This window comes from Mixophyes fleayi, chromosome 10 (assembly GCF_038048845.1).
Source record: "Mixophyes fleayi isolate aMixFle1 chromosome 10, aMixFle1.hap1, whole genome shotgun sequence".
In the NCBI taxonomy this organism is placed as follows: Eukaryota; Metazoa; Chordata; class Amphibia; order Anura; family Limnodynastidae; genus Mixophyes; species Mixophyes fleayi.
In genome coordinates this window covers 852,441-879,390 of record NC_134411.1, presented here as the reverse complement: position 1 = coordinate 879,390, position 26,950 = coordinate 852,441, and the positions used below count along the sequence as shown (strand labels likewise).

Genomic DNA, 26,950 nt, shown 5'->3' with positions numbered 1-26,950 from the left:
ATAGAGCAAATATAGGTTTAAGTATTTCACCACAAAAACCAAACCGAGCAAGGACCCTCTCCATATATCCCCTTTCATTTTCTTTTTATTTTATTTTATGGTTATTAGTATAATTTGCTTTAAAATTAAAGTACTCATTTTATTCTAAATCACATTTATTATTTTACATGTATTACATTATTTTTAATAATCACTTGACACACTAACATAATGTACGTACATTGCACATAATATAAATATAGGAAGTGTCACACAGAATAGTGTAGGTATGATCAGGGGAGGGGGGAGGGCTGGCGAAATTTAGCTTGGGGGGAAGATGCCCCCCCTGCCCCTGGGTATGGTCCCAGTAGTAAATATGTGACAGTCATCATCATCAACTTTCAACCGTTAGGGATTGTTTGGATCTGTTCAGTTCAATGTCATCAGACTATCAGATATACTAAGTATTGGACAATGATTCATGCACATAACACAATGGTGAACTCAGGTAAGAAAACGACACACTGTAACTATTGTACGACACTGTATTGTAGATGGTGGTGTATGAACGCATCCAGCACAAAGACGCCTTATATGTGGGGCATTATATTGCATCAGGTTTCCTTTTTCCAAATGGTGACAAATTTGGCAGATGAATCAGTGATGATACCATGGACTGCTCTATCCTATGCACAATCCATATATTTTATAGTATTGAGGTCATGAAAGGTGGGACTTGTTTATTCCAGCAAACTAAAAATAGAAGAAACCACTAGTGCCACCCTGAGATACTGAGATACTTACTGTACCTAACAAACTGACTGAGATTTTGTGCATTCTTCATTAAGGAGCATCCTCCAATCTCCAATGTGCGATGGCAATTGTACATATGTGTGCCATGATAAGAATATATCTCCATGTCAAACCTAAAAAAGAAAATCTCCACACAACAGCAGAATACAAACAAAGACAGACAACCGGACATAATCTCCAACACAGTATTTAAAATGTTTGATGTAAATCAAAAGATTTTTTAGCTTGACCTGATGCATGGCCTAAAGTATTCTAAACCTCTCTCCAAACTGTCCCGAGTGTCTTGACAGTAAAAAGAAATTCTGAAGGTTCAGGAGAAGCTGAAGGAGAATAAGCCTTGGGATGAAGGCCATAGTTATAGTAGAATGGTGAAAGTGAAGCCTCTGGAAGATGATAGTGCCCCCAAGAAATCCATGTATAAATGTGTCCAATCTCATCTCACACTAGAGAAGCACCAACGTTGGACTCCAAGATTGTGTTTGTACTTTGGTCTTGAGCATTACGCTGATTCTTGTCCAAACAAGAATAAGACATTGGGAACCCACAGGATCTAGGGAATGAGGAATTGGTCTCAAATCCGAAACTCTTCCTAAAACTTCCAACAAGATTGCCTTTTCTTACCACAGCAATTCACACCTCAGCCTTCAAAGATAGTGGGGACACAGGTAAGTTCCTTGGTAATATTTTGCCTAAGACCCTGCAAGTACCACTCCTTGATATACAGAACAGCATTTCTTTGAAGGGGTTGGATGGTTCACCTGTAAGACCCATCAAGTTTTCTACTCCTCCAGTGACTGTGAACATTGGGGTCTTTCAATCAGATTAGATTATTTTACCCATGGGTAGTTAGACACAATCTGTAAATCAGCAGTGAGAGAGTATGCTGGAGTGATTCATATCATCACAGTTGCTCGAGTGATTCACTAAGTCAAGACACCTTGGACTCGCCTGCTCCATACCAATAGTTTGCTGAGGATTTCAGTAAAAGTTCTGCTAACACTCTGCCTCCTCAAAGATCATATGACAGTGCCATTGTCCTTGTCCCTGGGGTTTCATTGCCTAAAGCTAGACAATATTCTTTTTCTGCTACTGAAGTCAAGTCTGTGGATAAATACATAAAAGAAAACCTTGAGAAATGTTTTATCTTCTTATTTATCTTTTTAATCACCAGTTGAGTTCATGCTTTTTGTTTTGCAAAAAAGAAGGAGGGCTACACCCCACATCAACTTCTGTGACCTTAATAAATTAACTATAAGGAACCAATATCACTTCCAGGGGCAGGCTGGGCTGGGGGGCAGGGGGGCAGAGTTCAATCAGGTTCAACCTTTCATATAATCTATCCTAAGTTCACACACTTAGCAAATATTTTCCTCTTGTCCCACAATACAAGTGATCTATAAAAAACCACTCAGAGACGGATTAAGAAATCACATAAATTGGGAAAGGGCGACAGCTACAATTACTTCTGTTGATAACATCCCCCCTAACCCGATATATCCTGATTAACTGAGACCGATCTGTTATTTATACAAGTGACGTAGAACATAAGGTCTGTTCTGCGTTCTGTGGAGGTCACTGTAGATCCTCTGACGGGAAGTATTACTGGGACCTTCCCAATCCCATGATTCCTGAGCCGGGGATTCCCTATCCCCATACTAGGAGGAGATTCCATCGTTAATACAGAGTATTGTACACAGGAAGATATTACTCATTCTGGTCCTCACATAAACATCAGATCTTGTCCTATTCCTCCAGTGTCAGAGTAAATGTTCCCTCAATTGTCTGATAGTTATAACACGCCTCAAATCTGATTGTACAATTTCTGTCCGATTCCTCCGCTTTGAAGGTGACTGTGGAGAAGCTGCCAGATCCGTCCTCTAGGTTTCTGTTTTCCATTTCACCATCAATAGGAAATATTCCTTTATACCAGGAGAACATGGAGTCGTCCTCATCACATCCTCCAACGTTACATCTAAGTGTGACTTCCTCACCCACTCGGGGTCTCTCCGTCACGCACTCAATTCCTCTTATTTCAAATCTCTTTTCATCTTCTGTGGAGAAAAGGATAATACATTAGTAAATGAATTTAAAGATAATTTCTTTCTTGTGTGACACAGATGTTATACACACATTATTGTGTGAGAATAGTGACACACCAGAGTATCCCAATACTGTAACTGTCTGTATCACTTACTTGGACTCTGTGATGTTTTCCTGCTTCCATCTACAGGGTCAGGTTCTCCTAATAAAGGAAAAGAAATACAGACATGAGATATCACCATAAATACAGACATTAATTTATCAATTAACTACATTGTATCAATATAGCTGATTGACCCCACATGGGTTCTAACTGCTACTAACCAATCAGGTGTGCGATCTGACTGACCAGAGAACAGGCTCTATATTGATTATGTAGTTGCAGTTTCTCTTTTAAGTTTTTTTTTTTTTTACATTTAACTTCATCATCATAAAAACTCAGGATACAGCATCTTTTTTCAGACGCACTTTACAGACGTAACTGGTAACTAGTCAGAATCCTGTTACCTGCGAGTCGTAGATTATAATGTTTCTCTCGGATTGACTTAGTGACCGTATGTGTCACCTCACACCGGATGGACGTGTTATGGTCACTGCGCTCAGGAGTAAATCTCAGGGTACTAGAACAAGTATATAAACTGTCCGCTCCAATCCGTAGATCTGATGAGGTCACAGCGTTGCTGGGAAATGTGCTGAATCCTTTATACCACCTGACTTGAATTTCTCTTGGTGAGAATCCAGATATTGTTGCTGTTAGTGATGTTTCCTTCCCCACCTCAGGTCTCGCTGGCTGGGCAATAATATCCGATAACGAGGGTGGTTTATCTACAACAGAAAATGTCAAAATACATCAGTTCTCTGATGTCTGAACTGTAGATAAATCTGATGTGAGGATCAGGAGAAGGATAAACCCACTTTATCATATCCTCACAAATATGAAGCATCGAGAATTGTGGAAACTGTTGGTAACTTACATACGTGATCTACTGCACTACCCTATCTGTTCATCTGCTGGGTCCACTGAGTACCCTGGACCACGTGTACAACTTGCAGATGCTTCTTTTGACACAGGGGAATTAAATAAGAAATATTTATTAAGAGAATATCTTTGTATCTCCCTAAAAGCACCTTTTAATATATTGGCTTTGACCTTTGAACCAGGCATACGTGTTGTTGTATAGATGATTTTAACCCTTTGTAATACACACAAACTAACATGCACTGTAAAGTGTGTATGTAGCACATAAAGTAGAAACGTACCTTGTGTTTTTATATATCTCGTTACTGAAAAGGAAAAACAGAGTAAACAAGGAAACAACTTACCTGGGAGAGATAAACAGATCTGTTTCCTGATTGGTTCTGTAATATCCTTGTGTGTCACACTGCAGGTATAGTGCTTCCCATAGTCCTCAGCTGTTGGTGTTATATTCAGTACACAGGATAATGACTCCTTCTCTACAGTGACTGTCGCCCGGTGTCTCTCCAGCTGTTTATCATTCTCTAACCAGTCCACCATTATATCTTCACGTCTACAGCCAATCACATTGCAGCGAAGGGTCAGAGGTCTCCCATAGCTGGGATTATTAGGGTCACTGGAGATTTTACTAAGTATCGGAATCCCTGAGGAGTCAGAACACGTCATTCAATGACCAGCACAACATAATATGGTTATATCACATCTAACAGCTGCTGTCTGACTATGAACTAACTCGGGGCTGTAAATATAAGGTAGGTAGGATCACCATACAACAACTACATAGCTATATAAATATACTGACACTATCTACTAATAATACTGCACTGTCAACTAAATACCAATTTGCATATTCAAATTGAGCAGGAGGAGAACAATTAATTTTTAGTTTTAGTACCAGGAAGTAAAAAGTGGAAAATCACAGGGGGATCAGGATTAAGTTTGGATGAACATTTATGTTTATCTGCAGCTGAATGTCACTAAAACCCTTCAGATTTGAGGAAGTTGTGAATTGAATTCTGAGTTTGAAGCATCCCTAACTGCCCCATACACAGATCTTTACATATTTCAGTAAACGGAGGAGCCAACACAACACCTCCGTCCAGATCCGTCAGCCAATCACAACTAGGGTGCGTTAGGAACCAACGCTCTGCAGACAGGTGAGAGCCTGAGCCTCCCTGGGGGAGGGAGTGCTGGGGAACATATATTGGGGAGTGAATAGAAAGCACAGGGGAGTGGGGAGAACTGGTGGAGAAGGTGAAGACTGTCCTCGACATTACAAGAAGGGTAAAATTGGGCAACTCTGGTAAAACACAGAATTAAACACTGGCTGCTTATACGTATACTAATTACATCTTAATTTGAAACTGGAGCATAATTGGAGCAGTATTCCTCCTGTAATGCCCTTATTGTTGCCTCTATGACAAATTACAACTCATCTCTATCTACTCTCATGGACAATGGCAATTGTTTGAGTGTATCTCTCATTCTTGAGTGTGGATGGAATTTTGAAACAAAATACTCCATCACAAACAGCAAATACACATCCCGCAGACTACAGTGAGCGACTGCTGCTAACTAATAAACCAGTCCCTCTATAGAAAGAGATCACTGCTCATAACCCATCCGTTTCCGTGCAGTACAATTCCTCATTCCAGAACAATGTAAGACAATGGGGCGGACACGCCAAGTGTATTAAGCTTAGTTATAAATGTTGAGTTATAACAGTTTGAGAAAAAAGGAGGTGTTGCCTATAGCAACCGATCAGATTCTAGCTGTCATTTTGTAGAATGTACTAAATACATGATAACTAGAATCAGATTGGTTGCTATAGGCCATACTTGCCAACTCTCCCGGAAAGTCCGGGAGACTCGCGAAATTCGAGTCAGTCTCCCGGGCTCCCGGGGGAGATGGCATTTCTCCCGCATCCCGGATTTCACAGAGAATCGCGTCATTTGACGCGATTCTCGGTGAATCACGCCATTTTGGAGGGCGGGAGGGGGCAGGACGAGGCCAATCGCATCATTTTGGCCCCGCCCCCCGCGACACAAATTACGTTTTCGCGGGGGGTGGGGCCAAAATGACGCGATTGGCCTCGTCCCGCCCTCCAGTCTCGCCCCCTCTCCCGGAAACTTGTGAGTTGGCAACTATGCTATAGGCAACAACTCCTAAACCCGCAGTTTAGTAAACATACCCCTTAATGTTGTTTCAGTGACTATACTGGCAGAACTGCAGGTGGCGCTGTTACTAAATGTGTTACTGTGTTATCACTCTGTATTATAGAGATGTACTCTGTGGTACAGGTATGTTCTAGTGATGTTATATGAGTGATTACACTGGAGGACCAGCAGATGGCGCTGTTACAAAATGTGTTACTGTGTTATCACTCTGTATTATAGAGATGTACTCTGTGGTACAGGTATGTTCTAGTAATGTTATATGAGTGATTACACTGGAGGACCAGCAGATGGCGCTGTTACAAAATGTGTTACTGTGTTATCACTCTGTATTATAGAGATGTACTCTGTGGTACAGGTATGTTCTAGTGATGTTATATGAGTGATTACACTGGAGGGACAGCAGATGGCGCTGTTACAAAATGTGTTACTGTGTTATCACTCTGTATTATAGAGATGTACTCTGTGGTACAGGTATGTTCTAGTAATGTTGTACTTGTCAGACCGGTGACGTCTGTATGCTGATAACTAAACAGTTTATTATAAATAGTTATACCACAAAGAACTTTCCAATGTGTGCCTATTGACACAGTATGTGAAATACGCGCTGATCTGCTAAAAGGTTATGGGTCCAGATTACAATTAACCCGGACACAAATGCCAGAAGCCCACACACAAGCATAAGAAACCCAGACCCCCCAAAAAATTACCACAATTAATTATTGATTAATTATTATACAGAGACTGGGGAATGGGCTGTCCAAATGTGTCTTGCGGGGGTCAAAAAATTTAAAAATGATTTTGATTCTTCCCCAATGTTATGTTCCCATCACTCCTCCACACCTACCTCTCAGACTCATGGTAAAATATTTTTTTACAGTCTCTGTCATCTTAATGACATCCAGACGGAATTCAGCCCCATGGTGTTCAATAGTCGGTGTGAGCGTCAGCTCAGCGGGTCCAGACGACATCCCAGATTCCGGGTCTTCTTGGATGTAGTTTTTACAGATTTTAGAGTCCACCCTACTACCCCTCAAATGCCACCGAGTTTCATAACTATTAAGGCACATGTCACTGATCATACAGGATAACGTCACCGGTTTTCCAATCTCAGGGTCTTCAGGGTGACACTTTATATCACTTACACTGCCTGCAGAAACTGTAATATAGATTAACAGCGGTGTTATATACAGTACAGTATGGAGTCGGTAATAGTGTAATATACAGTAACAGTAGTGTTATATACAGTACAGTATGAAGTCAGTAACAGTGTAATATAGAGTGACAGCAGTGTTATGTACAGTACAGTATGGAGTCGGTAATAGTGTAATATACAGTAACAGCAGTGTTATATACAGAACAGTAATAAAAGTCAGGAAATAGATTATCATTTACTTACTCAGGTCAGTCAATGTCCATGTGACACTTTTAGGTTCTACAAGGCTGTCATGTTGAACTTGACATCTGAATATCTTCCCCACGTCCTTTATGGTTGGTTTAAAATTCATAGTGCTAGTAACATAACACAGATTACTTCCTTCAGACAGGGGGTCACTGGTGCGGGAGGGTAATTGGGTCCCATCTTCCTTGTACCATGTAACTTGGATCCGTGCTGGGTAAAATGAATGAATTCTACAAGATAGATCCATCTGGTCACCAACAGAGACAGTTGTCTGTGTCTTCTGTATATTATCCAGCACAGGGCGAGCTGTAATATATCATACAGTACAGTCAGTAAGAATAAGAGGAGATGTAATATATCACACAGTACAGTCAGTAATAATAAGAGGAGCTGTAATATATCACACAGTACAGTCAGTAAGAATAAGAGGAGATGTAATATATCCCACAGTACAGTCAGTAATAAGAGGAGATGTAATATATCATACAGTACAGTCAGTAATAATAAGAGGAGCGGTAATATATCACACAGTACAGTCAGTAAGAATAAGAGGAGATGTAATATATCCCACAGTACAGTCAGTAATAAGAGGAGATGTAATATATCATACAGTACAGTCAGTAATAAGAGGAGATGTAATATATCACACAGTACAGTCAGTAATAAGAGGAGCTGTAATATATCACACAGTACAGTCAGTAAGAATAAGAGGAGCTGTAATATATCACACAGTACAGTCAGTAATAATAAGAGGAGATGTAATATATCACACAGTACAGTCAGTAATAAGAGGAGCTGTAATATATCACACAGTACAGTCAGTAAGAATAAAAGGAGCTGTAATATATCACACAGTACAGTCAGTAATAATAAGAGGAGATGTAATATATCACACAGTACAGTCAGTAATAATAAGAGGAGATGTAATATATCACACAGTACAGTCAGTAATAAGAGGAGATGTAATATATCACACAGTACAGTCAGTAATAATAAGAGGAGCTGTAATATATCACACAGTACAGTCAGTAAGAATAAAAGGAGCTGTAATATATCACACAGTACAGTCAGTAATAATAAGAGGAGATGTAATATATCACACAGTACAGTCAGTAATAAGAGGAGCTGTAATATATCACACAGTACAGTCAGTAAGAATAAGAGGAGCTGTAATATATCACACAGTACAGTCAGTAAGAATAAGAGGAGATGTAATATATCACACAGTACAGTCAGTAAGAATAAGAGGAGATGTAATATATCATACAGTACAGTCAGTAATAAGAGGAGATGTAATATATCACACAGTATCTTTCACAAGAGGTAGCCACTCACAGGAGGGCACTAGGACCACATTGGCATCTCTCTCACTATTGTGCGACACGTACATTATTTTATCTGTCTAGAATGAGTTACATATGTCTTTACTCTCTGTTCAAGGTACATTAGAAAGGGAGGGTCTTGTTGTGAGCATCTGGTGTTTGCTGTAGTCACACATGTCTTTAAGGGCCGTGCACCCCTGGATATTATGCTCCCAGGGAAAACTGTCCTTTTTTCACCCAAATACCAGCCCTGCACATGACAATAGAACCTATAATATAGCATAATGGGATAATATGGCACATGCCTCATTGGGACCGGATGCCCCTTGTGTTAGTAAACGATTTCCACAGCATTGTAGTGGTTAATAACCAATGCTGTGTGGAGTTTGTATGTTCTCCCCATGTTTGCGTGGGTTTCCTCCAGGTGCTCCAGTTTCCTTCCGCACTCCAAAAACATACTGGTAGGTTAACTGGCTGCTATTAAATTAAATTCACCTTAGTCTCTCTCTCTGTCTCTGTGTATATTAGGGAATTTAGACTGTAAGCCCCAATGGTGCAGGGACTGATGTGAGTGAGTTCTCTGTACAGCGCTGCGGAATTAGTGGCGCTATATAAATAAATGATGATGATGGTGATGAATGCTGCTGCGCTGCTTTAAAATGGATGCAAAATGGATTTAAATAACAATGTCTCCCATCCAAGTACTAAACCGGCCTGACCCTGCTTAGCTCCCATGATCAGACAAGACAAGGCGCATATCAACGCATGTGTCCTTTTAAAGAGATGTGATCTATTAAGAAGAAAGCACACATCACTTTAAAAGGACATTATGTTGATATATGCCTAGTGCTTGGATGGGAGACCACCTGGGAATACCAGGTGCTGTAGGCTAAAGTATAATGAATGAAATTCTATCCTTATTGCATGGTATAATGTACCAATAGTCCACAGTACACTTTGTTTTTTAGGAAGCTATTTTTCTTTGGGTGATCATTCTCATGAGGAAAAGAATCAACATCACCAACATTTATTTATATAGTGCCACCAATTGCACAGCTCTGTAGAGAAACTATTTATCATTCATATCAGTCCCTGCCCCATTGTAGCTTACAGTCTAAACTCCCTAACAAATAAACACTAGGGTTAATTCTGTCAGTAGCTAATTAACCTACAAGTATGTTTTGGAGTGTGGGAGGAACCTGGAGCATCAGGAGGAAACTGGCACACAGATAAAACCCTGGTTGGGAAACAAACTCATGACCCCAGACATGCTAAGCTCTGTCCACCATAATCTCCGATACTGAAAATCACCCAAGTAGCCCCAGCACGTATATATTCTGTAGGATATCACTCACCTGTCACCTCCATATCCAGCTCTTGTTCTGCAGTTCTCCGTGTCGCAGGGTGATGGGTTCTACAAATATATTTCACTCCTTCATCTTCATACACATTTGGTTTCATCCTCAGGGCACTTAGTAAGCTGTAAGATTTATCATCATGTTCAATCTCTTTTACATTGTGTAAATATTTATTATTCTGAATGATGGTTCCAGTAGAATCACACGTTACAAGTTCTGTTTCCTGATTGTTCTGATCCTTCTTCAGCCAAATAATAGACAAAGCTCTGGGTTTAAATCCATTAATCGGACAAGTCAGAGTCACCATCTCGTCATGTATCAGACATTCTGGGGCCATAATTGTTAATAATTTAGGAGCCACTAGATGGGAATTAAACAATGAATTATTGTACAAGTAAAGTCACATTTACCTTTCACATTACTACTCATATTGGACTTTTCCTTATTCTTAATTCACATCTGCAACAACCTTCCAGCCCCCGACTCCAATGTTATCTCCCTTTTCCACCAACTACATAGAGGTTTACAGCTATGAACCATTCTAATGGATTATCCGATCAGGAAATGTTCTGATCCACACAGGAGAGCTTCCAGCAGGTGGAGGGGTGAAACGGTTACCATTGGCCATAGCGGTAACATTGGCCGCCACGGGGAAGCCTATTTACCAAGTATTGCGCAGGACATGTACTGCTCTACTACCTCCTGTTATCTCCCATCTCAGTATAATGATAACAGAATAAACTCTTTGAACAAATCATTTTTTAATGAATAAAAGTTTAATTTGATGTAAATTAATTCATATTTAAACTGTTCCTCCTACTACTCCACATTAGAGGAACTGCAGACACTGGCTCAACGAAGCAGTAATTTATCCCTCATCACTCTGAATTATTGATAAATAATCCCCTTGTTTTAAGCTGATTCAGAGCAGGATTATTAGCAGTGTCTGCCATTAATGTGTCTCTAGTACTGTATGTATATTGTACATCCCCACGGATATTAGACTATAATAACAAATGACTCCAGTAAGTGAACACGTAAAGATCCATCAGAGAAGAGTCTTACCTCCAATGACGTTCAGTCTTCTCCGTACACAGACCGGTGACGTCAGAGCTGGGTGTGATACTTCTACAGATAGTTCTGATCCATTATCCTCAATGCTGGGAGTTATAGGAATAGAACACTCACAGATGAAAGATCCAAATCTCCTGGGTTTTATAACAGGAACCATTTCTATCTGTAGGGGTCTCTCCTCATGATTTACAGCCCCATTAATCAGTCCTTGGTGTTCATCTACATCTATAATCACAGGATCACCCCCAGTATTGCTATCTCTGGTCATCAGGGCTGGGGGAGTGTGGTCTCTGGACCTCCAGCTGTGGATAATCCTCATCTCCTCTCCTCTTCTCAGACGTACAGAGATTTTAATGTCATTGGGCCTGAAGTTCATGATCTGACAGGTGAGTGTCGTCCTGGTCATGTCTATTATCTCTTTATTCCCCATAATCTCAGAAAGAATGGGAGGGTCTATGGAAAATAAATACATAAATAATTAACATCAATTAACATTTATAAATCACCAACAAACCCTGCAGCCCTGTGCAATCCGGTGGTAGTCATATTAATGACTACTACTACACTGACAACTACTAATCCTCCAGAAAAAAGCCGATTATAAGAATGCCTAAGGATCCCATCACTTGAATATTTAATTTACAAGTTAGGATCCTGTCATTGGCGCTTTAAATACAAACATATCACTGCGACTATGGGCAGTGACGTGAGTCTGAAGTGCCGGAATTTATAGCACTCGGGATGTAGCGTAAGGAGGTCCGCTGTCAGCCGGCTATGTAAACTGTCGTTTTTCTTGTAAGTCATTATTTTATTTTCTTAGGCATTCTTATAATTGGATTTATTTTGGAGATTTCTCTGATGTCGGTATTACCGTCATCGGGGAATGATACCTAACCCACACCACCAGGGAAATTATAATGCAAGCCGCAAGAAATAAATATATAATGAAACATTAGGAATAAATTTCCCAGTCCATATGAGCTTACAATCTACAAGAGAAGGTACATTGTGTCATTGTCATTGGGCAGTATGGTGGCTCAGTGGTTAGCACGTCTACATTACAGCACTGGGGTCATGAGTTCAATTCCTGACCATGGCCTGTGAGGAGTTTGTATGTTCTCCCTGTGTTTGCGTGGGTTTCCTCCGGGTGCTCCGGTTTCCTCACACACTCCAAAAACATACTGGTAGGTTAATTGGCTGCTAACAAAATTGACCCTAGTCTCTCTCAGGCTCTGTGTCTGCCTGTGTGTGTGTGTGTGTGTGTGTGTTAGGGAAATTAGACTGTAAGCCCCAATGGGGCAGGGACTGATGTGAGTTCTCTGTACAGCGCTGTGGAATTAGTGGCGCTATATAAATAAATGATGATGACTGTGGCTGGATCCACCTCCCAGACATACAAAAGGGAAGAAAAAACATAAACATATTTATTTTCTATTATAGGCACATGGTGTATATCATTGTACATGTAGAAGTGTACTGCGATTTATAGATGCAGTATGGTTGTTTAACATTGAAAAAGAAAATCACATGTAAATTAACATGTGTCTAAGCGGAGCGGCATTACCTTGATAACCGCATTCCTTTGCTTAAATACCACCAGGAGTCATCCCGTGTGTCTGCGTTCTGGTGAATCTGTCCCAATAATGAACTATGCAGTTATTTGGGAATTCACATTGCTGTGTATTGTGTTTAAATCCAAATTTGAGATAATTCATTGTTCCCTGTGGCCAGAGCTACCACTGATTCTAACCATTATTAATATGTAATATCCTGTTTGCAAGAGACGTCTGCCTTCATGACTGACTAGGGAAGAAATAAACCACACATGAGAATAAAGTCCTTGCCCATTGGCCCAGTCAAATCTAGCCCTGATTGGTTGGCTCAGTGTAGTCTGCAGGAAGAGTGACTGGATTGTTAGTGTGTTCTAAGTAGAGATGCTCAGGCTCGGTTTCCTTGAAACTGAACCCACCCGTTACTTTATGTGTAACATTTTATTATCTCTACAGTAGTTCCCAGTTGGGGAAGTCATTGTCAGCTGCCCATAGTGAGGGAGGATAGGATGCTCTCTGGGATGATGATGGAGGATGGAGGATGGAGGCTGATGGATGATGATGGTGGATGGAGGATGATGGATGATGATGATGGTGATGATATATACAAGATGAAACTGTTTGGCTACATGGCTTAAATTCTTTTTGTTCCCAGAGTGATGCGCCCACAGGGCCAGAGGGGGCTCTGGTCACAGCAGCTTTAGAAACAGTATTTGTGTGTGATCGCTCCTGTCCAGCTGTGGACAACCCGGACTAGGGCTTGGGACTACTGTAGAGCAGGAGCTCTGCGTGACCATCTAGTCACTTCTTACATCCAGGGATAGAGCATTGGAGGAAATAGCTACATCCTTCCCCCGTAGAAACCAGACCTGCAACAAAAACTCAGAGAAGGCTCTCGGTCTGGTGATGCCCCCTCTCTTTTATAATACTGGGGTAACTCAGGCAACCTGGGGGGCCCTGAGCTGTGACAAACACCCTGCCTGCTACCCATGCAGACTTAATCCAAATAAATTGGTCGCAGTCACCAGCAAAGAGGTGCTGCAGCAGCTTTACCAACCACCCAGATGTAAGTGGTTCCAGGTGTCTGTGAAGGAGCCTGGTGGTGGAACTGACTGTTCTACTACTGGGGGCACTATGGTGGTACAAAGTTGGCACTTACAGCCAGTAATATATCAAACATATCCAACAGCAGTGGGTAGGAGGCCTAAGGCAGACATGTTTATTAAATTACTGGAGTAACACACATAATAGAATAGAAACGGATGTAGGTGTATATATATATATACCCACCCCTCCCCCTCTTCCAGCCAATCCACGATTCAATCAACAAATTTGCTGCTTAAGCCCGGCTTCTCAAATTATCTCAACGCAGCTCAGAGTGCCGAAACAGGGAGATTTTGGTAGAGAAAATAGAGTCCACCATGAAAGATTAAAAGTACGGCAAATCCCCTGGCTCAGATAGGGTTACTGCTGCATATTGTAAGAAAATTTTGGACTTGTAGACTGCTGGGCTGCACTCTCTATTCACTAAAATTTGAAAAGGGGACCCGTTCCCAATGAAATCGTTAAGGCCAGGATAGCGGTGATGCATAAGGAGGAAAAAAAGCCACACAAATATATAAGCGGTAGGCCTATTTCACTCCTTAATAATGACGTTAAAATCTTTGCCACAATCCTCGACAATCGATTGAACCAAATTCTCCCCTCCCTAATTCATTATGACCAATTATGACCAGGTCGTCAGGTGAGTGACAATGCAAGGCAAGCCATAGATTATTCTCACACTCGTTGCTCATTGCTGAGGCAGTGTCTGACAGAATCTCCTGGAGTTTCATAAAGCTTACGCTCAGGTCTTTCAGCATAACTTTGATTGGCATCCTACGGAGCTCAGCTAAAGTCATAATCAATGGCATCACATCTGATAAGGTGTCTAATGGGACAACACAGGACTGCCTGTTGCCCCCCTTGATCGTTGTCCTCATGATTGAACAACTTGCGTTGCACATTAGGTCCAATACCAACATTCAGGGAGTTTCGCTATTCATAGACAACATACTACCGTTAGTGTCCCAACTGAGAATCTCCTTGTTCAACCACTACAAAATTATGAAAAGGTACAGTGAAAAATCCAGCTACAAAGTCAGCTGCTAAAAGTCAGAAGCCATGCTTCTCCATGTGTCCCCTCAGGGGGCCAAAATTTTTAAATCAAATTTTTACTTTAAATGGCGATCAAAATAAAATATGTAATGGTCTTCCTCATCACCATATGACCTACTATTCCAAGAAAACTTCCCCCAACTTTTCTCCAAATTCCAAACCGACTTGTCTTCCTGGAGCTGTCCGATCATATCATGGTTGGGTCTGACCTCTTAGCTATTAAAATTAATTTTATTCCTAAATGGTTCTTTCTTTTCAAGACTCTTCCATTGAAGGTCCCCTTCTTCCTGCTAAACAACGTCTAGAAAATCCTCATCCATTTCATTTAGAACAATAGGCCCTTAGATTGACCACCTATTTCCTGAATAAATCTATTCTTGGGGCAGCAGGGGACTCCCTGATATGACACTATAGTATCTGGCAATGCCCTTTTCCCAGACGGCAGCGTACAACCTCCTGGCTAGACATCAAATCTCGCTTCCTAAAGTGGCCTGTTCTAATCCCCTTGTTGAGTCTACATAGAAAGCCACCTGCTTCCAAACTTTTTCCAACTTTAAGACTCTTAACCAATTTCTGGGACTTATACTTAATGAAACTGAACATCACCTCCCCTGTATCCCCCATGACTTCTATCCGGGTTTAGTCAGTTTTCCCGCAGGGGGCATCCATGCCCTGGTTTACCATATGGGTTTAAGCCAACCTCAAGTTCCCCACCGACTTCTGTAGGCAGGGTCAGTGGCTGTCCCTTGCTGACCTTCTCCCATACACTAAGTTCATTTGAATACTTTCAAATAAGGAATTTCTTACACTTGTTTCCCCAAGCTCATATTCTCTGGGATCTAACCCCATTCAAACACATCTGCAAGTATCGTCCCATATGTCAATGAATGATATTCCAAATATATTTGGATTGACACTGCTCCTCCCATGCATAACTATCACAAGGCAGAATGGGTGAGGGACCTTGCCTCCCTGGACATGGAGGTTTGGAAGCCACGAGACTGGGAGACTGACTTGCGAAATAAATTCTGCGGAAAGGGATATCATTGTGTTATCCAGTCACTAAGTTGAAGGTGATAAAGGTTCCAACCTCTGCAGCCCCTTCAATTGTACCACTTGAGATAAGGTTCCGGGGTCACCTCTCCTGATTGAAGGAGCAGCCCAGGCAGATGGTCCACGTGACAGAGACCAATGTGCAAACACATAAAACCAGCACAGAGAACTTGCTTGAAAGTTATGTACATGTGATAGAGGCAATCAAGTCATTAAACAACGTAGATGCAACAAGTCAAGGTCTCAACTTCTCTGATCTTTGAACACTCGGATGAAGCAGGAGATAAGGAGATACAATTCTAGAGAATGTTTTTTAAGTGTTAAACATCAAGGCTTTCTGGGTTAGTTTATCAGATTATAGGGACAAATAAACATATGTTACCAGCTTCATTACAGCCACTGCACCCCCTCTGATCACTTGTCTTATAAACGTTCATCATTATCTAAAATCTGAGGTGTTTTCTCATGTGCTTCATTCACTGCATTACAAGTGCCGTTCTCAGTTAGGCATTGAGATTATTAGGTATTATTGATCCATAAAGCAGACTGCACGCAGTCGTTATAACAAAGTGCTTACAGCAAGTACTGTGCAAAGGGCAGGCTGGGAACTCCGTATACATGAAATGGTAAAATCACTGACATCCATAAACTGGCCAGAGACCAGTGTCTTATACAATACACTGACATATCAACCATTAATATCAGTACTGACCACAGGAACCTTCAAAGCCAAAAGACACAGGAAAAGTTACTGGAATAATTTTATATTAGATCGAAAGAACTTAGACTGTGAGCGCTTGTAGCAGAGTTTAGCAAATGTTTTTGCAGTTGTTTCTCCCAACAATGTCCTGTACTTAGTAATATTGTAATGTGCTGTGTACAATACACGGCACCATATAAACACATATGTCTGCTGTGTAGAGCAATACAATTTGGCACATTAAACACCACTATGACATAGTGACATCCTGTGATCCTCTGACATCACTCTAGGTCTTCTCACCCATTGGTTATTCCCAGTTACTATAGGAAACATAAAGAGTGGACGCAGCCTATATTCATGGTAATACAGCCTAACAAGTCCCCTGGAGTCGGTGTTTCATGGGACGCCTCAGTGATGTCACTAATAAATGTACAGGCCGTTTATCCGTCAATGGCGGCTGCCTCCAGTGAACGTTAATGACTCCACTTTCTTTTATGTAAAATTCATGGTAACAATGACAATATACAGTGTGTAGTTATCATAATGTGGTTCATACCTTTCTTAAACCTTGTAAAGTAGAATAAAACGGCTGCAACTAGAAGTAACGTAGAGATAAGTGTCCCAATCACAGCTCCAATAACTGCCCCAGTGTTATCTTCTCGCTCTGTAATCACATAGAACTCAATAAGTATCTGGAATGAAGTGAATGTTACAAACATAACATATTAACTAGTCCATGAATTGTGTAAACGTCCCATGACCCCTATTTACTAAATCAATAAAGAAACTTAATAGAGGTCATTTAGGAGAAACACCGGCACCTACTGCAAAATGCCTTCGTTTCACCGATACGCCTGTATGGTGCGTGTTTACCCTCCGCTACCTAGAACCTCAGCATACTAGCCATGTACCTAGGGGTGTAGACTGGCGGGAAATCTCCAGACATAGCGCATCCTGTGCAAGAGTGTAAAGTCCATAATCTCATCACTTTTAATTAAGTAAACATTTCCATTCTTCTCCTAAAACTGCTCGGTTTAGACTTATTTAGGAAAGCCCCCAAAAATGCACCATCTGCACCCTTTATCTCATGACAGTGACCTTGCTCAGCAAAAAGAAATGAGATTTCTGCATAGCTGCACACAGCTTGGCGCACACGCTGCCTTCTCTGCATGTTACACCCAACTTCTCCCCCTGTGGCTTCTTTGTAAAATGTCCTAATCTTGTTCAGTGAATCTGCAGTGAAAATCTAGCGCCACTCTTTGCCTTGTGGGATGATTTTTATAATATTTATTAATGGGGAAATAGTTGACGTTGTTTGAAAATTTTGTAGAACTGCGTGTTGGAAATGCTGGTTCAGTTTTTCACGCCCGTAACTCTGACAATTACTGTAACTGGCGGCTCTGCCTACGGAGTTTTCTCTTACGCACTAAAAGTGATTATTTAATACTCTCAATGTTCGCTTGTTGCCTCCTTAAATTCCATGTATGTGTGATACTGCAAAATGTGACCCTACGCATTTCACCGCTTGTATATAGTCTTTGTAAGGGACTTGTGGATATATTCATATGTTCCAACGAACAACTCGGGCATAAAGACCACCAGGTGACAGGTAGTGTAGCCATGTTAGGGTATGATTACATTTGCAGTTCATGAGTTTGAAATGATAGATTATATCTCGTGCTCATAAATGCTGGTTCTCTGAGGGGACGGGGTGGGGGGTCCGATGGTCTATCACTAAGTGTTTTCAGACTCCTCTTACACTCAGTATCAGATCATTATTTGGGGAAGCAGTGTGGATGTTTGGTAACAGGAAATGTTGGATGTTAGTTGTTAAATATAATTTTATATATATCTTTGTTGATACATTTTTATTTTAGTTGTCTTTCTATGTGGGTGCCCTGTAGATGAGGTAGATATATTTGGGTGAACGGTAATTTATGATTGGGTCTGGAGGTAGTTGTCGGAGTTCCCATAGACCTGACACGTAGCTGTTCTGTATTTGGTGACTTGTTATAAAGGTGAAAGCTGCAGGATGTGCTCATAAGGGGAATAATCTGGACCATCCGGTTTACAATGTTATTTTGACCATGAAACGGGGGTTGGTGCTGTGATATGAGGAAGGTTATGTTGCTGGGTTCTATGGTCCTTGCTCTGAAGTTACCAAGGACATCCAGCATTGTGGATTTCACTTAGGATGGTGATTAAATGAAGCTGTTATGATTTGGGGAATATATTTGTGCTAGACCATCTGGTGCGTGTTCAGAACTCCTCCGCGAGACTCTGCCAAGGTTGTCAGGATGAAAAGGGGTATTTTAGGTGTAAGTTGACCTGGTAATGTAGTATGTGATTCCTCTAGGGCTCGTCCCCAACAGGAGCTACGTGGTTACCTCTTATGCCAATGGGTAGTGTGTGGTTACCTCTATGGTCTGCTCCTACAGGTAGTGTGCGGTTACCTCTATGGTCTGCTCCTACAGGTAGTGTGAGGTTACCTCTATGGTCTGCTCCTACAGGTAGTGTGAGGTTACCTCTATGGTCTGCTCCTACAGGTAGTGTGAGGTTACCTCTATGGTCTGCTCCTACAGGTAGTGTGTGGTTATCTCTATGGTCTGCTCCTACAGGTAGTGTGTGGTTATCTCTATGGTCTGCTCCTACAGGTAGTGTGAGGTTACCTCTATGGTCTGCTCCTACAGGTAGTGTGAGGTTACCTCTATGGTCTGCTCCTACAGGTAGTGTGAGGTTACCTCTATGGTCTGCTCCTACAGGTAGTGTGCGGTTACCTCTATGGTCTGCTCCTACAGGTAGTGTGCGGTTACCTCTATGGTCTGCTCCTACAGGTAGTGTGAGGTTACCTCTATGGTCTGCTCCTACAGGTAGTGTGAGGTTACCTCTATGGTCTGCTCCTACAGGTAGTGTGTAGTTACCTCTATGGTCTGCTCCTACAGGTAGTGTGCGGTTACCTCTATGGTCTGCTCCTACAGGTAGTGTGAGGTTACCTCTATGGTCTGCTCCTACAGGTAGTGTGTGGTTACCTCTATGGTCTGCTCCTACAGGTAGTGTGTGGTTACCTCTATGGTCTGCTCCTACGGGTAGTGTGCGGTTACCTCTATGGTCTGCTCCTACAGGTAGTGTGCGGTTACCTCTATGGTCTGCTCCTACAGGTAGTGTGAGGTTACCTCTATGGTCTGCTCCTACAGGTAGTGTGTGGTTATCTCTATGGTCTGCTCCTACAGGTAGTGTGAGGTTACCTCTATGGTCTGCTCCTACAGGTAGTGTGTGGTTATCTCTATGGTCTGCTCCTACAGGTAGTGTGAGGTTACCTCTATGGTCTGCTCCTACAGGTAGTGTGTAGTTATCTCTATGGTCTGCTCCTACAGGTAGTGTGAGGTTACCTCTATGGTCTGCTCCTACAGGTAGTGTGAGGTTACCTCTATGGTCTGCTCCTACAGGTAGTGTGAGGTTACCTCTATGGTCTGCTCCTACAGGTAGTGTGTGGTTACCTCTATGGTCTGCTCCTACAGGTAGTGTGTGGTTATCTCTATGGTCTGCTCCTACGGGTAGTGTGCGGTTACCTCTATGGTCTGCTCCTACAGGTAGTGTGCGGTTACCTCTATGGTCTGCTCCTACAGGTAGTGTGAGGTTACCTCTATGGTCTGCTCCTACAGGTAGTGTGTGGTTATCTCTATGGTCTGCTCCTACAGGTAGTGTGAGGTTACCTCTATGGTCTGCTCCTACAGGTAGTGTGTGGTTATCTCTATGGTCTGCTCCTACAGGTAGTGTGTGGTTATCTCTATGGTCTGCTCCTACAGGTAGTGTGCGGTTACCTCTATGGTCTGCTCCTACAGGTAGTGTGCGGTTACCTCTATGGTCTGCTCCTACAGGTAGTGTGTAGTTACCTCTATGGTCTGCTCCTACAGGTAGTGTGCGGTTACCTCTATGGTCTGCTCCTACAGGTAGTGTGCGGTTACCTCTATGGTCTGCTCCTACAGGTAGTGTGCGGTTATCTCTATGGTCTGCTCCTACAGGTAGTGTGCGGTTACCTCTATGGTCTGCTCCTACAGGTAGTGTGAGGTTACCTCTATGGTCTGCTCCTACAGGTAGTGTGAGGTTATCTCTATGGTCTGCTCCTACAGGTAGTGTGAGGTTACCTCTATGGTCTGCTCCTACAGGTAGTGTGCGGTTATCTCTATGGTCTGCTCCTACGGGTAGTGTGCGGTTACCTCTATGGTCTGCTCCTACAGGTAGTGTGCGGTTACCTCTATGGTCTGCTCCTACAGGTAGTGTGAGGTTACCTCTATGGTCTGCTCCTACAGGTAGTGTGAGGTTATCTCTATGGTCTGCTCCTACAGGTAGTGTGAGGTTACCTCTATGGTCTGCTCCTACAGGTAGTGTGCGGTTATCTCTATGGTCTGCTCCTACGGGTAGTGTGCGGTTACCTCTATGGTCTGCTCCTACAGGTAGTGTGCGGTTATCTCTATGGTCTGCTCCTACAGGTAGTGTGCGGTTACCTCTATGGTCTGCTCCTACAGGTAGTGTGAGGTTACCTCTATGGTCTGCTCCTACGGGTAGTGTGCGGTTACCTCTATGGTCTGCTCCTACGGGTAGTGTGAGGTTACCTCTATGGTCTGCTCCTACAGGTAGTGTGCGGTTATCTCTATGGTCTGCTCCTACAGGTAGTGTGAGGTTACCTCTATGGTCTGCTCCTACAGGTAGTGTGCGGTTACCTCTATGGTCTGCTCCTACAGGTAGTGTGAGGTTACCTCTATGGTCTGCTCCTACAGGTAGTGTGCGGTTACCTCTATGGTCTGCTCCTACAGGTAGTGTGCGGTTATCTCTATGGTCTGCTCCTACAGGTAGTGTGCGGTTACCTCTATGGTCTGCTCCTACAGGTAGTGTGCGGTTACCTCTATGGTCTGCTCCTACAGGTAGTGTGTGGTTATCTCTATGGTCTGCTCCTACAGGTAGTGTGCGGTTATCTCTATGGTCTGCTCCTACAGGTAGTGTGCGGTTATCTCTATGGTCTGCTCCTACAGGTAGTGTGAGGTTATCTCTATGGTCTGCTCCTACAGGTAGTGTGCGGTTACCTCTATGGTCTGCTCCTACAGGTAGTGTGAGGTTACCTCTATGGTCTGCTCCTACAGGTAGTGTGAGGTTACCTCTATGGTCTGCTCCTACAGGTAGTGTGTGGTTATCTCTATGGTCTGCTCCTACAGGTAGTGTGTGGTTATCTCTATGGTCTGCTCCTACAGGTAGTGTGTGGTTATCTCTATGGTCTGCTCCTACAGGTAGTGTGAGGTTATCTCTATGGTCTGCTCCTACAGGTAGTGTGCGGTTACCTCTATGGTCTGCTCCTACAGGTAGTGTGAGGTTACCTCTATGGTCTGCTCCTACAGGTAGTGTGCGGTTACCTCTATGGTCTGCTCCTACAGGTAGTGTGAGGTTACCTCTATGGTCTGCTCCTACAGGTAGTGTGAGGTTACCTCTATGGTCTGCTCCTACAGGTAGTGTGAGGTTATCTCTATGGTCTGCTCCTACAGGTAGTGTGCGGTTACCTCTATGGTCTGCTCCTACAGGTAGTGTGTGGTTGAATTTAAGCTTAATATAATATTTTATATAATCATCTTCAATAAATATGTATCTAGCTGTGTCCCAGGAATACACCACATTTCCTCTAATAATAATCACTGGGGTAATATATTCATGCACACACTTATGCACTCTGCTTTGCCTTCTGTGTGTTATGAACTTATAAACATAACAACGTTAGTATTACAAATATAAAAGATTACCTGTTACTGTCAGAGTAAAATTTCTGACAAGTTCAGTGTCCAGAGATCTGTGGGTCACAATACAAGAGTATTTATTCCCATCATCTCCTCGTGTAGGATTTAACGTCAGGTGACTTGTAACATTAAACGTTTTATCTCCATTAGTAGCGGGAACAGAGGTGCAGGTCCCCCGATCCAAGGCCACGCAGCCAGGGGGATCCTTACTGTGTCGGACCCAGCGTATAACCACTAACTGTGGGTAAAAATTGGTGACCTCACACAACACCGATTTCTCTGTTCCCAGCTCAATACTGATATCTCCCGGGGTCAGTGTAGCGGACGGACGAGCTGCACAACAAGACATAATTCTTATTCATTGTATAGTTCTAAAAGTACATTTCAAGTATAAAGGCAAAACATCTCTCCTATTGTTCACCTATATATGCCTTTTGCACATACATTGTCTGATTTTCACAATGCCTGTGTGTATATGTGTATGTTTATACATATATTATACACACATACATACAGTGTAAGGGAAGCCTGTACATTGTCTTGGTGTACAGGTGTCTGTGTATAAAGAACTAGGAGAGTAAGGGCCTTCACTAAAAATAAATGGAGCTTCCTTCTTTATATGTTTGAAACAGGAATGTTTGTTTGTTGACAGCTAAGACCAGATAAGAGACGGTTTCACATTCCAAACCAATATGTTAAACATTAGATCAGATTAAAAATTACATAAAACCACCTAGATATGAAATGAAATAAGCTGATGCATTGTCCTTTATCTAAATAAGTAACTACAAATGATTAAATCAGCAAATCCCACTTAGAAGGACTTTTTTCCTTTAAATACCAGTCCAGTTCCTTTTAAGCATGCATCTGTGCTGTTCTACTACAGATCAGTATCTCCTTTCAGTACCTCTCTAGAGGGCAAACAGTAATGGCTGCCACATGGTCAGAGCTCTCAGCATGTCATATAAGGGCAAGGGGTGTGGATCTCACAGTGAAAACAGAGTCTGCCAAAGCCTTTCTGCTCATATCATCATGTGCCATGTGACTGTTGTTGCTATGGAAGTCACATAACAGAAATCTGAAGAATTATCAATCATTAAAGCAGCCTGAAGAAACAAACCAAGATAAAATGGTAAATACCAACATTCTCCCTATAGAATGCCAGTGTGATTTATGTTTAAAAACACACCTCATATTTTCATGGGATTGCGGCTTTAAATAATAAATACAGTTCAAATATTATACTTAGATAGAGTACTACTGCCATATACTCTTCACACTTAGGGGGGTATTCAATTGACGGCGGGATCGCCAAAAACCCCGCGCTCTAAAAATATTACCGTTAATATGGTAATATCTCCCTGGATTTCAGCTCGCAGCTCCCTGAGCTGCGAGCTGAAATCCAGCGAGTAAATTACCCTATTAACGGTATTTACGCGCAGGATTACCGTATTAACGGTAATATTTTTAGAGCGCGGGATTTTTGGCGATCCCGCCGTCAATTGAATACCCCCCTTAGTATTGGTTAATGGAGAAAGCCAATCATTTCCATTCACACTGAAGAATCTATTCAAGAAATGCAAAGTGAGAAATTCATTTGTATCACTCTGGTTGACAAAGAACCATCATGTAACTTTTGCCCTCGTAAAGACTTTAAGAATCATCATTCAACTGAAAGGTAGCAGGTTTGGAATAAGATACCTTATGCATATATCTGAGAAAACATTACTTTTAATTAAATCTTATATTTTAAAAGTATACATTTTTCTATATGTCTTTCATTTCAGTTTGTTCTTATTTGTGCTATTATTTCAGGATTGTAATCATTGTAATCTGCTACATAGTGGAAGAAATCTTTAGTGCCATCTAATAGTTTAAGGATATATTATCCCTTATATTTCACCACTCACCTGACACCTCCAGAGCAGATTTCCCCTCCGCTTTATCAGGAGTGACTATAACAGTACAGGTATATTCTCCTTCATCAGAGAACTGGACACGCAGGATGTGAAGTTCAGCGTTTCCTTTCTTTATCTCACTCTCCACCATGAAAGCTCCTGGTCTATTTGTGTTTAAACTTCCAGGAATATTATCATAGACATCAATTTTACTTCCATTCAATATCCTGGACCACAGCACTGTGATAGTTCTCCCAGGTTCAAAATCAGAGATATCACAGGGAATAGTCACATCCTCCTCTCTCATCGCTTCGATAAATGGTTTATTCATAGTGACTCTAAGCGCATCTAAAAAATGAATAAAATATTAAACGTTAACTTCTGGACACTCAGCATTTACTAGTCTGCTTCTCATTCTGTTTCCTGGATCTTTGTAGTGTCAGGGGGCCTAAATCATCACACAGAGCAAAGCAAAAAAGTAGTAACTTTGTACCAGGTTGCATTGGATGGGAGGTAAATGTGGGGACAGATTTATAGTTGGGGTAGGGCTTGTCCTAGATCAACTTTACATTTCAGTGTATTTGTCTGTGTATTTACCAGCAGATCGTTGACTTATTCACATGTCACTAATGTCACTTTACATCTACGGACCTACTAGGAACGCTCTTGTGGAAAGATTGTACTACACGGGTCCTTTACAGGTGCGCACCTGCTTCTCCACACTGGAGCCGACACGCTGACAGCACCGGCCACAGAGGAGTATTAGTCGTTACTTGATTTATTATCAGCGGATCCGTCGGGGTCATCGACGCTAATCCCCCTCATGTACTACAAAGCCCTCAGACATCTCCTGTATTCCGTAACTTTGTCCGTTTTCTTCTTCCATCAGCTGTAACACGGCATTGTGTGCAAGTCAGCAGCAAGATTCCATCTGGGATCATTATCGGATGAGGTGTTTAAGTCCTATACACCACTAACAATCAGTTCTCTACTAATACTGCATTATTGTTTTTATTTTTTCCATTTCTTATTCATCCTATGACTTATGGTCGTACCAATGTGATTTGGGATATATTAGAGTTTTGCTATTAAAGTGTATTTTACATTATAGCCTTGGATGCATATGTCCAATTTATCGATTGTTATTGTATTAATTGATATACGCTCTTGTGAAGCTCCCCCCAGCGCTGTCTGTCTTTCTATCTGTTATACATTTTCTCGGGGATGTAACACCATCCTTTTACAGCTGCGGGTGGTGACTCACTTTTGAAGTGTGAAGGTATTTGTTGCACTAGGTGTCATTAGTTTGTAGTTTGTGTGTTTAACATAAGGTACCTGTCACTTTCCTTCATCTTTCTTTCTTTAAACCAATTTAAACACCACAACAGGCTCGGACTGGGCTGCTGGGAAGTCGGGGAAATAATTCCCATGAGACTCTGCTGAGGGATGAGTGGAGCATGTGCTGAGCTCTGATTGGAGGAGCCCATCACATGCTCCTCTGACCAGTGGAGATCAGCAGCACCCACAGGGGCTGTGCCTTCTCTGCGTGGCCGGGTGACTGTGGGGACAGTGTTAGTCCCAGTCTGCTGGGTCTCTCCCTCCCACCACCCCTTTTCCAAGCTGCTGATCCTCCCTGCTCCCAGCACACATTCTCCCAGTCTGCTGGGTCTCTCCCTCCCAGCACCCTTCTACAAGCTGCTGATCCTCCCTGCTCCCAGCACACATTCTCCCAGTCTGCTGGGTCTCTCCCTCCCAGCACCCCTTCTACAAGCTGCTGATCCTCCCTGCTCGCAGCACACATTCTCCCAGTCTGCTGGGTCTCTCCCTCCCAGCGCCCCTTCTACAAGCTGCTGATCCTCCCTGCTCCCAGCACACATTCTCCCAGTCTGCTGGGTCTCTCCCTCCCAGCGCCCCTTCTATAAGCTGCTGATCCTCCCTGCTCCCAGCACACATTCTCCCAGTCTGCTGGGTCTCTCCCTCCCAGCACCCCTTCTACAAGCTGCTGATCCTCCCTGCTCCCAGCACACATTCTCCCAGTCTGCTGCGTCTCTCCCTCCCAGCACCCCTTCTACAAGCTGCTGATCCTCCCTGCTCCCAGCACACATTCTCCCAGTCTGCTGGGTCTCTCCCTCCCTGCACCCCTTCTACAAGCTGCTGATCCTCCCTTCTCTCAGCACACATTCTCCCAGTCTGCTGGGTCTCTCCCTCCCTGCACCCCTTCTACAAGCTGCTGATCCTCCCTTCTCTCAGCACACATTCTCCCAGTCTGCTGGGTCTCTCCCTCCCTGCACCCCTTCTACAAGCTGCTGATCCTCCCTTCTCTCAGCACACATTCTCCCAGTCTGCTGGGTCTCTCCCTCCCAGCACCTCTTCTACAAGCTGATCCTTCCTGCTCGCAGCACACATTCTCCCAGTCTGCTGGGTCTCTCCCTCCCAGCACCCCTTCTACAAGCTGCTGATCCTCACTGCTCCCAGCACACATTCTCCCAGTCTGCTGGGTCTCTCCCTCCCAGCACCCCTTCTACAAGCTGCTGATCCTCCCTGCTCGCAGCACACATTCTCCCAGTCTGCTGGGTCTCTCCCTCCCAGCGCCCCTTCTACAAGCTGCTGATCCTCCCTGCTCCCAGCACACATTCTCCCAGTCTGCTGGGTCTCTCCCTCCCAGCGCCCC

The 26,950-nt window shown here is 42.7% G+C and overlaps 1 protein-coding gene across 2 annotated transcripts in view; it reads right to left on the bottom strand.

The window, feature by feature from the left end:
• Positions 1-963: 963 nt before the first annotated feature.
• The window catches only part of LOC142103524 (uncharacterized), a 28,471-nt gene continuing 2,484 nt past the window's right edge, over positions 964-26,950 (bottom strand). The window contains exons 2-13 of one of the 2 annotated variants that reach the window (XM_075187568.1): positions 24,292-24,627; positions 22,388-22,714; positions 17,158-17,265; positions 11,130-11,591; positions 10,062-10,424; positions 7,382-7,690; positions 6,830-7,141; positions 4,156-4,452; positions 3,340-3,657; positions 2,987-3,034; positions 2,517-2,843; positions 964-1,893 (exon numbers count right to left, since the gene is read on the bottom strand). In XM_075187568.1, the coding sequence (XP_075043669.1) occupies positions 2,536-2,843; positions 2,987-3,034; positions 3,340-3,657; positions 4,156-4,452; positions 6,830-7,141; positions 7,382-7,690; positions 10,062-10,424; positions 11,130-11,591; positions 17,158-17,265; positions 22,388-22,714; positions 24,292-24,627 (3,188 nt within the window). In that variant the 3' untranslated portion in view covers positions 964-1,893; positions 2,517-2,535. Of the gene's footprint in view, positions 2,844-2,986; positions 3,035-3,339; positions 3,658-4,155; positions 4,453-6,829; positions 7,142-7,381; positions 7,691-10,061; positions 10,425-11,129; positions 11,592-17,157; positions 17,266-22,387; positions 22,715-24,291; positions 24,628-26,950 lie in introns of both variants that reach the window. The other variant, XM_075187567.1, reaches the window with a different exon arrangement.